The sequence below is a fragment of the Dermochelys coriacea genome, chromosome 2 (genome assembly GCF_009764565.3).
Source record: "Dermochelys coriacea isolate rDerCor1 chromosome 2, rDerCor1.pri.v4, whole genome shotgun sequence".
Taxonomy (NCBI): Eukaryota; Metazoa; Chordata; order Testudines; family Dermochelyidae; genus Dermochelys; species Dermochelys coriacea.
In genome coordinates, this window is record NC_050069.1 from 258,135,649 (window position 1) to 258,147,997 (window position 12,349).

Genomic DNA, 12,349 nt, shown 5'->3' on the forward strand with positions numbered 1-12,349 from the left:
CAGGTTCCCAGGTATAGTGGAATCTAATGAATCTTCATTGTTATTTTCTGTAAGCCACCAGACTCAAACAAGCAATCACCCGTAAGAAACAGAACATTCCCCCACTCCCACAGGCATCAGTCAAAGTAATGCAGCAAGTTAACAGTTGTAAAAAGAATCAGTCATGTATTTTAAGGAGTGGAGGCAGCTCTATTATCCCCATCAAACAGATTACAACACAATAGCGAAACTTAACTCTTTTGGGATACATCTTCCATGAACAAACTGCTTAGAGCAGAGAAGAAGAGGGAGGTTTCAGATGCTTTTCTGGGGCATTGTTCTCAGATACATTGTGTTTCTAAAGAAGTGTTCTGTGTAGCTCGAAAGCTTATCTCTTTCACCAACAGAAGTTGGTCCAATAAAAGATATTACCTCCCCCACCTTGCCTATTTGAGTCAACTGATTTAATTGGTATGCTGAGGTATTTTCCCTCTCAAAGACTCAATGACCCTTTTGGACTTAGCTTCAGATGTGTTGGACCAATTGCATAAGATGACTGATCAGCCCCAAGCAGGTCTCTCAATTAGAGCTGCATTCTCTTTGTATCACGTAGCGTAAGTGCCATTCTGAACGTTTAAATTTTCCTTTCTGCTTGCCATAACATTTTCTTTACCTCCAAAAATGGTCCTATTAAGGTTGCCCTACTCTTCCCAGTATGATACTTTTTTTCAGTTGCTTGTAACTTTGCCAAATTGTAACTGTTTGGGCTGAAATTTTCCATGCTTGCCTCAGGCTGAATTTTGTTTTTAGAAAGTTTCAGCCAAAATGATTTCAGCCAAAAGGTTTCAGAGTAGCAGCCGTGTTAGTCTGTATTCGCTAAAAGAAAAGGAGTACTTGGGCACCTTAGAGACTAACAAATTTATTTGAGCATAAGCTTCATATAAGTTACAGCTCACGAAAGCTTATGCTCAAATAAATTTGTTAGTCGCTAAGGTGCCACAAGTACTCCTTTTCTTTTAGCCAAAATGATGAAGCTGTTTCTTAGAATGAGGCTAAGAAAAAAAAATATGTTGTTTTGCCCAGGATAAGTAATTCTGGTGACCCTTTCTTTAAGAAACTCTAGTGTCCCCATGCTTTGAAGGGGGGATTTGAAATTTGAGAAGGGGCCATCCTTTGCATAAGAGATGTGCCTTTTGCTGTTCTGTGAAAATCTGCCCTAATTTGGCTAAGTTATAAGCCTTTGAAAAAAAAATCACAGTTTTCACATGCTCAGTAGACACTTGCTAGAGCTCAGCAATTCAAATCCCTAAAGAATTTGTCTGCACTGGGCATGTTCCAGCCTGGGGGATGAGCAGGATTTTCCCTGCATTTGCAGCCCTGGGTTATGGTGGGCCAGGGTGAGACACCGGAACTGAGAGCAGGGAGCCTGTCTCTCCTGCGTTCTCAATGATCCCTCTGCTGGGCATAAGCAGTGTGGAGGAGGAATCTGCCTGATTCAAATGCAGAGGAAAAAATAAAGACAGACAGACAGACCTGTGTGGGAAGAGAGTAGAGACAAAGTTTGGTTGGGGGAAGGCTGGCAGGTGGGGAGGAATGGGAGAGACTGGGTCTGCCGGGATGTGGACAATGGGAGTCAGGGGCCAGAGACTGGAACTGGAAGCCAAGGGATGAAGACTGAGACTGGCTGGACAAGGAGATTAGACCTGGGAGCTGGGGAGCGAAACGAAGGGAGGACTGGGAGCCAGTGGGGGTGGGGAGAGACTGAGATTGGATGAGGCACTGAGTGGAGACGGGGGTTGATTGGGCAAGGAGAGTGGTGCTGGGAATGAGTGGAGCAGGGGAAGGAGTTGGGGAGTGGGGAGTAGATGTGACCAGGAGCCCAAGTTAAATCAAGTTCCATTTCATGTTGTGGAAAGCTTAATCTCAGGAAGTGCCTGTTTAAGTGTCTGTAACATAGGATTTTATCTGTACAGGGAGTCCTCGGACTTACGACACAATTCGTTCCTCACAATGCGTTGTAAATCAAAACGTAGGTCGAAACCACTTTTCCCATAGGAATCAATGGTATGAAGGGGGAATTGGATCCTGCACTAAAGCTTGATATGCTATTTTCACCACAATAACACAGATTGTTGTACTAAATGAATTATAGATATCTAATGTTGCAACATCAATGTATTTACTGTACACTGTATTTTGTAAACAGCATTCAAATAAACATATAAACTCATAGGCGCTGACTCCGTGGGTGCTCCAGGGCTGGAGCACCCATGGAGAAAAATTAGTGGGTGCTCTGCACCCACTGGCAGCTCCCCGCCCTCCCGCTCCAGCTCACCTCCGCCTCTGCTCCGCCTCCCCCTCATCCCCTGATCAGGCTGCGTCCCCGCTTCTTCCCCTAGCTCCCAGTGCTTGCCACCACAAAACAGATGTACTGGTACAATCACTAGTATGGACATAGATAGACCCGTATAAAAATGCCTTATATACCATACCAATATCACTGTGTCCATGCTGTCGGGCAGGTGGAGGGTATGAGGAAGTTGCACCATTTTAACTACACTGGTAGAGGCAAAGCAGTACAGCTTTTGTGTGTAGGAAAGCCCTTACTGGTCACAACATTACCATTATATTTTTTCTAGAAAAGATTGTAACACCTCTGAATAAGACAATAACCAACAACTCATTTTCAATAGAGCCCTTATTTAATTGGTCTTATATGTTTAGAATAAAGACTGAGTGTTGTTGTATTGCATGTTCAGGCTAAGACTAACCAGAGAATAGTTTACAGACCTCCTGCTCTTTCTTTAATATTTCCATGGCTTCTCGAAACTTCCTTTCCTTTGCCTCTGTTTCAGCAATAGTGGCTTGGTTCTGCTCTTCATAAGCCATGGCCACTACAGCCAGGATCAAGTTGATCAGATAAAATGAGCCCAGAAAGATGACCAGCATAAAAAAGAGCATGTAGATCTTCCCAGCAGATCTCAGAGTCTGCAAGCACAAAAATAAAGGGTCCAATGCATAGTTAAGTTTAAGGTTTCCACAATGTTTTAAAAGACTTATATTTACTTTTAATTAAATTAGATTTTTGCTAACAGCCTGAACAGAAACCTGTTCAATATAAAAATAATCACATCATAGGAAGTTACACTCTCATCATGAAATTGCCATAATTTAATCAGGTGATCATTGTGTCATGCAGCATGATGTATTTTTAAAATGAGTGTTTTTCTCAAGAATATTGTGTCTGAGTGTGTTTGATAACAGATAAATTTATAAGCAATTGCAGAGAAAGCATTCTTCACCTAAAAAGTCAGCACACTGATTTCCTTTGAATACAGACCTTCAGAAACTTGCCACCTGACTATAAATTGTGTATGCTAACACAGAACTTCCCCTCAGACAGTGGTGCATTTATAATTTTATTAAGATGATATTAAAATAAAAAGAAAACGGTACAGAGTTTAATCATAGAAGTTTCTGGTTATCAGGGAATAAGGTACAGATTATCACTAAATGCTAATTGTTCAGCCTTCCTTTTTACAGTCGCAACTTGAACCTTCCAAATCTGTACCTGTAATTTTGTACCCATTAAATGAATTACAGTTATTTAATTTGCTTCTATTTCAATGTATTATCAGTTTTCATGAGATAAAAATAAATTGTGTAGATGGTGGCACAGGAAACTGGAGTCCTCAGTTTTTTTGAAAAACTGTATAGCATGGTCTATGGCAGTACAGCCTTCCCCAATTTCCATACCAAAGTGCTTCAATCTTGACATAAAGAAAAGGAGTACTTGTGGCACCTTAGAGACTAACAAATTTATTAGTCTCTAAGGTGCCACAAGTACTCCTTTTCTTTTTGCGAATACAGACTAACACGGCTGCTACTCTGAAATCTTGACATAGAGAACCAAATTTTCAGTGGGCAGAAGCGCATTTGCACACACAACCATGTGCATGCAATTTTGTGTCTAATTTCTGCATACAGTTCCTGAGACTTGCACATACAATTACAGCAAATGCATGCAAGAATGAGTATTTAGTTGACCTGTTCACTTGCACACACAGTTGCTACAACTGTGCATGAAAGTTGCAAGTTATTTCTCAGACTATTTTTGCACATGAACCTCAAGGCCTCCTTGATGGAAAATTTGCTCTGGGGAGAACACTTTTAGGTGTGTGGGTACAATTTAGTCTCCTTCTCCATTTAATTCTTGGTCACTGCTGCAACTGTCAAGAAGCATGCCAAGGAAAGTGATGGTTTTTGTAAGATGGAAACCATTCTCCTTTGAGCGGGACTGGGATCACCAACTCATTTTACACCAGCCACCAAACAGTCATTACATGGTGACATCTTTCAGATTCAAACAAGCTACCCAACGAGAGTTTCTTTCTCCCATTTACCAACCCTCCTTAGCCATCCACTGACATAATCATCTCCTAAAAATTCATTGTGGCAACTGATGGCTCCTGACCAGGATGTAAACAGGATAGTCATTCATTCTGTGTCTAACCACCATCAATTTTCTCCTAACTTCAATTACTGACTTTGGACTTATCTACACAGTGAGTTAGTGCATAGCAAGCCAGGGAATGAATCAACAGCACACTAGCTTCTTGCCACTCACTAATTTGCTGTGTAGCCCTTGCGCACTAAAAGTTCTGTAGCGCAGTTCAGCATGCTCCTGTTTCATACAGCGAGATAGGGCGCATGAAGCTAGTCTGCTATAGATTCACACCCTGACTTGCCACACACTAACTCGCTATGTAGACAGACCAATATATCATTGTAAGTGGATGACTGATTTATTTCATGGTTTAACGAGAATATCTGATACCTGTTGATAGAGACGCTCCCAGTAATCCTGTGTCATCAGGCGGAACAAAGAGAGAAAGGCCCAGCCAAAAGTATCAAAGCTTGTATAGCCATGATCAGGATTTTCACCAGCCTTTAGGCATCTATATCCCGTTGGACACGTGCTACAAATAATAATAGAAAATAAAGCTAATTACAGGTGGCTTCAAGATGGAGGAACTGATTTTCCTACAGATAACACTGGCTGCTTTCAGTTGAAAGTCACAGCCATAGAAACATACAGGCAAGCTGGTCCAGCTCATGTGAAAGTTCAGATATTACATTTAAGGTTGAATGCTTACAGTACGCAGAGAAGATCCACCCTAAAAAGGCGAATTGAGGATTGATAACCAGGTCACTAACTATAACAATAAATAAGGCTTCTCTTACTCCTTACAGTTATCTCAAGAACTGCTGAGATGCTGGAACAGATCCTCAGCTGGTGTAAAGTGACAAAGCTCCATTGAAGCCACTGGGTCTGTGCTGATTTATGACAGCGAAGGATCTGGCTCAATATTCTTATGTGACCTGAGCTGTCAACCCTTCAGCCTGACCTTCTACTCACTCTCTGGGACCAGTGAACCTTTAATCTAAGCCCCAGCCCTTCAGTCCACTCACCAGAGGAGCCTGAGATTTTACATCCATTCCAAGAAAATCCTTACCTAAACTGCTGCAATGACTTTTCTGCTTCTCTCAGGAAAGCTTCTAGTCTGTGCATCTTGCAAATTCCCTTATTACATGGCATGCCGCAAGCAAAACATTCTCTCATTAAATTTCACGACTCCTTACAATTTTTTTCCCCATAAACACGATGCCATACACAGAAACAAAGTACATTAATTACAACTAACTCTACCAGTTACTAAAGCAACCATGTCAATAGCAATTTGGTAAGGGTACCAGATCCATCTAACAGGCAGGAAAAGAGGATCTCAGCAGAACTTGCATGCCTTTTTTTACATAGTTGTTCCAGCAGTTCTCTGCTTATGCACAGGATAGGTAAGAGCCTAGTAAGGGTCTTATAGCTCTGTAAAAGCTCTGGCTGACATGCTTAGAAATGGCTACAATAATGTGGCTTTGTGAAGGCATTTTAATGACAAAGAATAATTTCCAAGCAGTGATTTTGAACAGAGCAACATGCTCCACGTTGGGGATGGTGAATTTGAACCTCTACTTGTGAAAAAGAAGAATCAAATTTCTCTAACTTGTCTATAGTCAGGGCTATTAATCAGCAATATCCAGTCAGCTGATCCTGTAAAACACTTCTATACCTGTCATGTGGAGTGGCAAACACATCCAACAAGTATGATATGTCTTGTGACAGAATAATAAGAACCCTCTCACTCCATTACACAATAGGGTGTTTCAGGCACAATTGCTTTTTAGCACATGTTTAGCAAAACAAAATAGAAATAGATACCAAACCAAAAAGCAAAAATAAATAAAAATAAAATAAAATAATAATTAATAATAAGCAAATCAAAGTACATCTTTGAATTCAAGCCAAAATTAGAATAGATTCAAAGTCAGACATGTGGTGGTGACGGTGGTGGTGCGGGAGAAGTGTCACCGTCCTGTTTCCTGAACAGAACAGCTATGTATATGGTATAGATCATATATACTACAAGGTAGCAATGTGATCTTGAGGTTGAGATAATTCTTCAGTGCATTGTCAGTGGTTTGGAAGTCTTCCAGTGCCAGACACCAATATTATGAATTCAACAACACTTTCAGATGGTTAATCTAAGATCATTAGTCAAGCACAAGGTTTAAAATAAATCTGCTAAGAAAGAAAGAAAGAAAGAAAGAAAGATATTGAAGCTTTGCAAGATGCATCCATAGCTATCACTGCATGGGACTTTAGATGAAGGTAGAAACCTTCCACCCTATAGTTTACATTTTATTAACTGTGCAAATGAAAATATAATCTGATTTTGTGTACTTCAGTGGAGCCCTGCTGATTTACACCCTCTGAAGATCTAGTCCATATTGATTATACTACATGAAAAAAGCAGAGACATTTTCAATTCTTTTGCTCCCAGTCTAAGAAAAGAATCTCCTTCTTGAGCTTTCCTACTTTGGTTCACTTTGTTGAGAGCCACAACTCCTGTATTACTTTGATTTTATCATTACAGGCTTGGTGAAGAGGAAAAGGAATAAAAATCAAGCTGTTCTCTTTTCTAAAATCTATGTGTTTACTCTGAATTTGTGGTCTGAACATTTCCTCTGTGCAACATGAACTTTCAAGTAAGTCCCCTATCCCAACAGGATGGCATGTATTGTCACCAGGTGCTAGATATTCATTAGATTTTTGTCTTTCACCAGATACTGCAGACACCTAACAGTGTCCATGGTATGCTTAGGATATTTTTCCAGTGATTTGAGGAACCAATCTTCTTGACTCTAAAGAAACATTCATTTTGCCTACTTTGAGGCAGCATGGCCAGGCAAGCCATGAGAAGTTTTTGTAAGGCTCATTCCTTTTTTTTTTTTTTTTTTTTTTTTAAAGAAAAACTGACTAAACTTTGCTTGGGAATTTTTTTTTTGGTCCAAGCACAGAAAGGTTTTCCTCAGTTCTTCACTGAAAAACAATCCCAAGTGGTCCCACTGGGTTGTTTCACTGTGCTGTTGTTTATTTTAATCACCTGAAGAGAGCAGGTGTTGCTGAAACATCTGAAGAGAGCTGTATGTGGCTTGAAGGATATCATGTTTCATTAGCCTTGCTCCAAATGTAGTCAATGGAAGTTTTGCCATTGAATGCAAGTTAACAAGACCTTTGTCTCCAAATACAGCACAGATAAAGGATTTCTGGAATGCTTTCCCTCTGGACACCCTCTTCAATCATTGTTATGAATAGGTGAATGGCTGTGGCTAAAAGAGAGGAAAATATTGAGTTGTTGACCACTCACACCAAATCTCAGATAAGCCTCACGGCACCATGAGATTGGACTGCACTGCCACTAGAAGGTCCCCCTCAGATTCACTGCCACCATCACTGCCTAGGGTGACTTCTTTTTGAGTGTAAGGGAACTGGACCAGCTACTCATATGTGCATGAAAAGGCTGCCTGTTTTCTCTTTTGAAAAGCACTAGGAATGGTGCTGAAACCCTTCCTGGTGCTGAAGGGAGTGACAGAAACCTGGTCTAATATCTTCTGTTTGTAATACAATACTAATTTGTGTACGTTTACTTATGCTTACAACTCCCTGCAATCTGGCAGTCTTCCTACTAACATAAGATGACCTGACAAGTATATCATAGATTGCTAATAAGAAAAAATCTTGTATGACCATGGAGTACATGTACAAAGTACGTTACCAGGGACTCAGCAGTGTTCGAACTTGAGAGACTTCTGTACTAAAAGCATGAGCCTCTATCACTTGAACTAAAGAACTCTATTAACCAATATCTGTAATAGCCTTTTATCCTCTTACACCAAAAGGAGACAAAGTCCTATACTTTCCTAATATAGGTTACACTTGCTCACACCTGAAATTCCCAGTGAGCTTACTGTAGAAAAACTCCCCCACAAAGAGTGGTGATCTATAGGCTGTGCATACAATTTAGAAACACTGCATGGAAAAGAAATGTTTTAAAAGTGGCTGTGTCCTATGAAGAAGCCATAAGGGATTTGTTAGCTGGAAGGGCTCCCATTTATGATTATTCTTTGGGAACCATCCCTATTCCCTCTGAGGTGCTTTTTTTTTTAAAGGAATCTCAGGATTTTACTTAGGATGTTAAAGTCTTTCCCTTTGGATTTGTAGCAGACTCTTTAGACTCTACAGCTCCAGGAGAAAGTGGCTGACAGAATTTCACTGAGACTGGCAACCACAAGAAGCTACATTAATATAACATCCTTCACAGGGTGCTGTACAATTAATCACAATGCAATTACAGTGTCATCGATTAAGAACAGTTAAAAGCACCAATCTACTCATCCATCCATCAGGCCATAATCACCATAGTTTGCTGGCACCAGTACAGAAAATTAAAGGACCTAAGACTAAGCCTCATTTTAAATAATGACACAGATTGGGCAGTCCAGGTAGTAATAGCTAAGGGACATAATAACAAAATGCTCTGGCTCAAGTCTTTAATCTGGACAAACCCAGTAACCTGCTGATCCACGCTGTAATGAACTACTCGGGCTCTACAGTGAAAGAAGATTGGTGAACTACTGGGTGTTGGATCACAGCATTTCAGAGCCTGAAAATATACACAGTGATAGCCATATGGTACTAGGAGATAGCAATTCACAGCTGTTAATGTTGTCACCCGCCGAAGTCTCTAAGCATAAGAGGGGCTGTGCAGAGGTCTGTACTCTCAATTGTCCTAGATAAAAAAAGTCCAATTCCATCTATTACATACAATGGTTTATAAACAGACAGCAAAAGTTGGAGGCAAATAGACAGGTACAAACTAGACTATTTAAATTAAAATAAAACTGTGATAAGGAATCTTCACAGCTCCTATAAAAGTTGTGGATTGGCATAACAATAAGCTGAAAGATTCTGAAAATGAGAGGAGATATTTATAGCTGAAATCACTGAAATAAATTTTAATTGGTAAATTCTAATAGAATGAGAAACACCCCCTTAGCAACACACCGGGGGTAAAAGCCTGAGTCTAGTAGGTAGAAGGGACCACTGGACTTCCAAGGCCTGTTTAGGCTTGAAGCCAAATAGGGAGTGTAAGGGAGTATTGCTGGACTTACTAACTTAGCCTAGAAACAATAATTGATGTGAAATAAGAGGGTGTGCTCCCTGAGAGCCTCTGGCAACTTAGGCAATCAGCTAAAATCTAGGTATCACACAGAGGGGATTGATGTAGGCTCAGATTGTCCACTGACCTTTGAATGCTCATTGACTTGCAACCACAAAACAAAACAACAAAAACCACTGGCTTTCAGTTCAGACACATATAAATCCTATACCCTGAGAGCCAGATCACGGCCAGACCTATGCACCTGTGCACATGGGAGCAGGAACCCCCTTTACCCCTGTATGGCCTCCCTAGCCCTTGACTTCAGGCATGCAGAAGTAAACAACCATTGTGCACCCACAGCTGCCCTCTCAAGGTGGTGGGTGGGGAGTGGGCACTCTTGGCTCCACCCCATAGTGCACAAACCAGCAAAGGGAGGTTGTAATCTACTATTGGTGTGGGCCAGCAGCAGACTGCTACACCTTTGTAGCAAGGGGGAAGCTCCTGTGCTGTTGCTTGGGCAGGATGGGAATGCACTGCCCCTTAACTAGGGCAGATTGTAAATGTGTAAGCCACACCCACTTGCTGCGGTTGATGAGCCCTGGACCAACAAGAGCTAGCTACTTTAGCTCAGGTAGGACTGGCTCATGCTTTTAGACCCAGAGGTCATGGGTTCAGTCCTTGATGCCAAATATCCACTCACAAGTGCGGCATTTCAAATATACAATCTAGCCGTAAGAGTGGGGTACTAAAGTGTGCACCCTGTAAGCTATAGCATTTTTCACAAGATTGTATGCATACTTTCTTGTGTGTTTTTTACACTGAAGTGAGGAGCTCTCCTGCCACAAACACACTAGTCACATTCCAATATGATTTTAACCAACACAAAGTAGATGAAGAGTATGTTATTTACATCATAACTAGTTAAGTTCATTTAAAATATGCTATCCACTATGAGGGATGATAATAAGTTTATTAGTGTTGCTTATTAAATTACTACATAATGGGATCATGAGCTTCGACAGTTAAAATAATGCATCTAGTTCTTTACAAAATGACATCTTCTTTAATGGCATTTTAAAATGCCAACTGGGCTCACTTCTATTAGATGCTGAACACACCAGCCCCAATCCAGCGAAGTATTGAAGCGTATTTCATTTTAAGCAGAAGCAGTCCCATTGACTTCAGTGGAACGACTCATGCTTAAAGTTAAGCACATACTTTGTTGGTTTGGGGCCAACATGCTCAGCACTTTGCATAACTAAGCCCTCAAACACCTCCAGATTTTCTCCCAGGCTGCCTTTGTGCATGGCAAATACTCCCTAATAAAATACCAGCAGCCACTACCCTATTTTCCTTAAGACTCACCTCTGCCGAGATACCCAGGAGACCGAGCCTGAGGATCATAGTTAAGCGGCCAATGAGCTGTAGCTATTGCTTTCCCCGTTTCCTCCCCACCCCTTCCCCCAGGTAAATAACAAAGCTGAGTCAAATCTTCACCAAGTTAATTTACTTGCAACCTGCATCCCTAAACTCTACCCCTTTGTCTGTTTGCGTTTTTGGGTAGTAAACCCTTCAGGCAAAGGGATTTCTCTTCTGTATGTCTGTACTGCGCCAAGCACAGTGGGGCCTTAATCCTGAATGGAGTCTTTGGAAACTACAATAATACATAATTAACAACAACAATAGTAAATGGAGGCTTATTAATTTCAGGCAAACCAGAGCTTTAGCTGTCATAGCTGTCAGCAGCAGAATAAAGGAAACTGCCATTGTTGCTTTCCCCTTCAATTCAACAGTGTCCCCCACAGCTGGGGCTGTGTTACATTGTCAATGGAGTAACAGCTGTCTGAGAGGATACTGTATACTGAATGGTATTTGTGGTCATGCAAGTTATTCACCTCTCTCAAACTGCCACGGTCCAGGTGAGAAATGCAGCATGGGGCAGTGTAAAGCAATGTACATAAGATGACGTAAATGCACTGCCCCATTCCTCAGGATGGGGTACATTTACTTCCCCTCTTCAGAGGAGTGTGGTGAGTGTCTTAACATTTGTGAGGTACTGTGAAATCATTGGATGAAGGATATGTAAGTGCAAAGGATTAGTATTATAGTTGAGGAGCATCAGACTGTACAACTGATACTGTAGCATCACTGTGACACACTGTACAAAAGCGCTGTTAATATGTCTGCAAGTAAAGCTCATCATTAAAATGCCACTTTTGTATGCTTGGTAACTATGAAAAAAAAAACAGGTCGCAGATGGAGTTTTATGGGTTGGTATAGATTGCCCCAGTGAAACAGAGCAACACAACAAATATCTTTATAAAGATACTTTAAAACAGGATTAGGATTCATTTTATAACTTTCAAACGTTTTAAGAGGATTTCCATTCTAAATTCCTTATATTTATAGACTAAGATGAGAGCAAAAGAGTTACAAAGTTTTATAGAAATATGCCTCGTTCTATATGTTATTTATAAGTAGCCTGCTAAGAAAAATCAAGGTCGCAGTGAGAATAAAGGTAGCTAAAGTTTCTATAGCAACAGTTACTAGGATGCAGTTGCCAAAGGTGCCTTCTTTTTATATCCTGAAGTAGCTTTAGAGGCCAATTTTTCTTCCCATTCAGTAGCCTTTTTGGCAATAAAAGTATAGACATGATGCAAATGTACTTGCATTGTTAGTATGATAGTGTAGACTACAGTCCAAGAGCTGAACATACAGTACATGTCATGCAAAAGGGAAAAAAATGTTAAGCAATCTGACCTTGAGACTTGAAAAGAACACCACTGACGGAAAAACCACACTGCTCAGAAAAC

The 12,349-nt window shown here is 40.7% G+C and overlaps 1 protein-coding gene across 5 annotated transcripts in view; it reads right to left on the reverse strand.

The window, feature by feature from the left end:
* Positions 1-12,349, reverse strand: part of LOC119850826 (sodium channel protein type 5 subunit alpha-like) — a 320,846-nt gene that overhangs the window by 175,479 nt on the left and 133,018 nt on the right. For all 5 annotated transcript variants that reach the window (XM_043509706.1, XM_043509704.1, XM_043509702.1 and 2 more), the window contains exons 9-10: positions 4,817-4,958; positions 2,770-2,967 (exon numbers count right to left, since the gene is read on the reverse strand). In XM_043509706.1, coding sequence (XP_043365641.1) covers positions 2,770-2,967; positions 4,817-4,958 — 340 coding nt within the window. The remainder of the gene's footprint in view (positions 1-2,769; positions 2,968-4,816; positions 4,959-12,349) is intronic.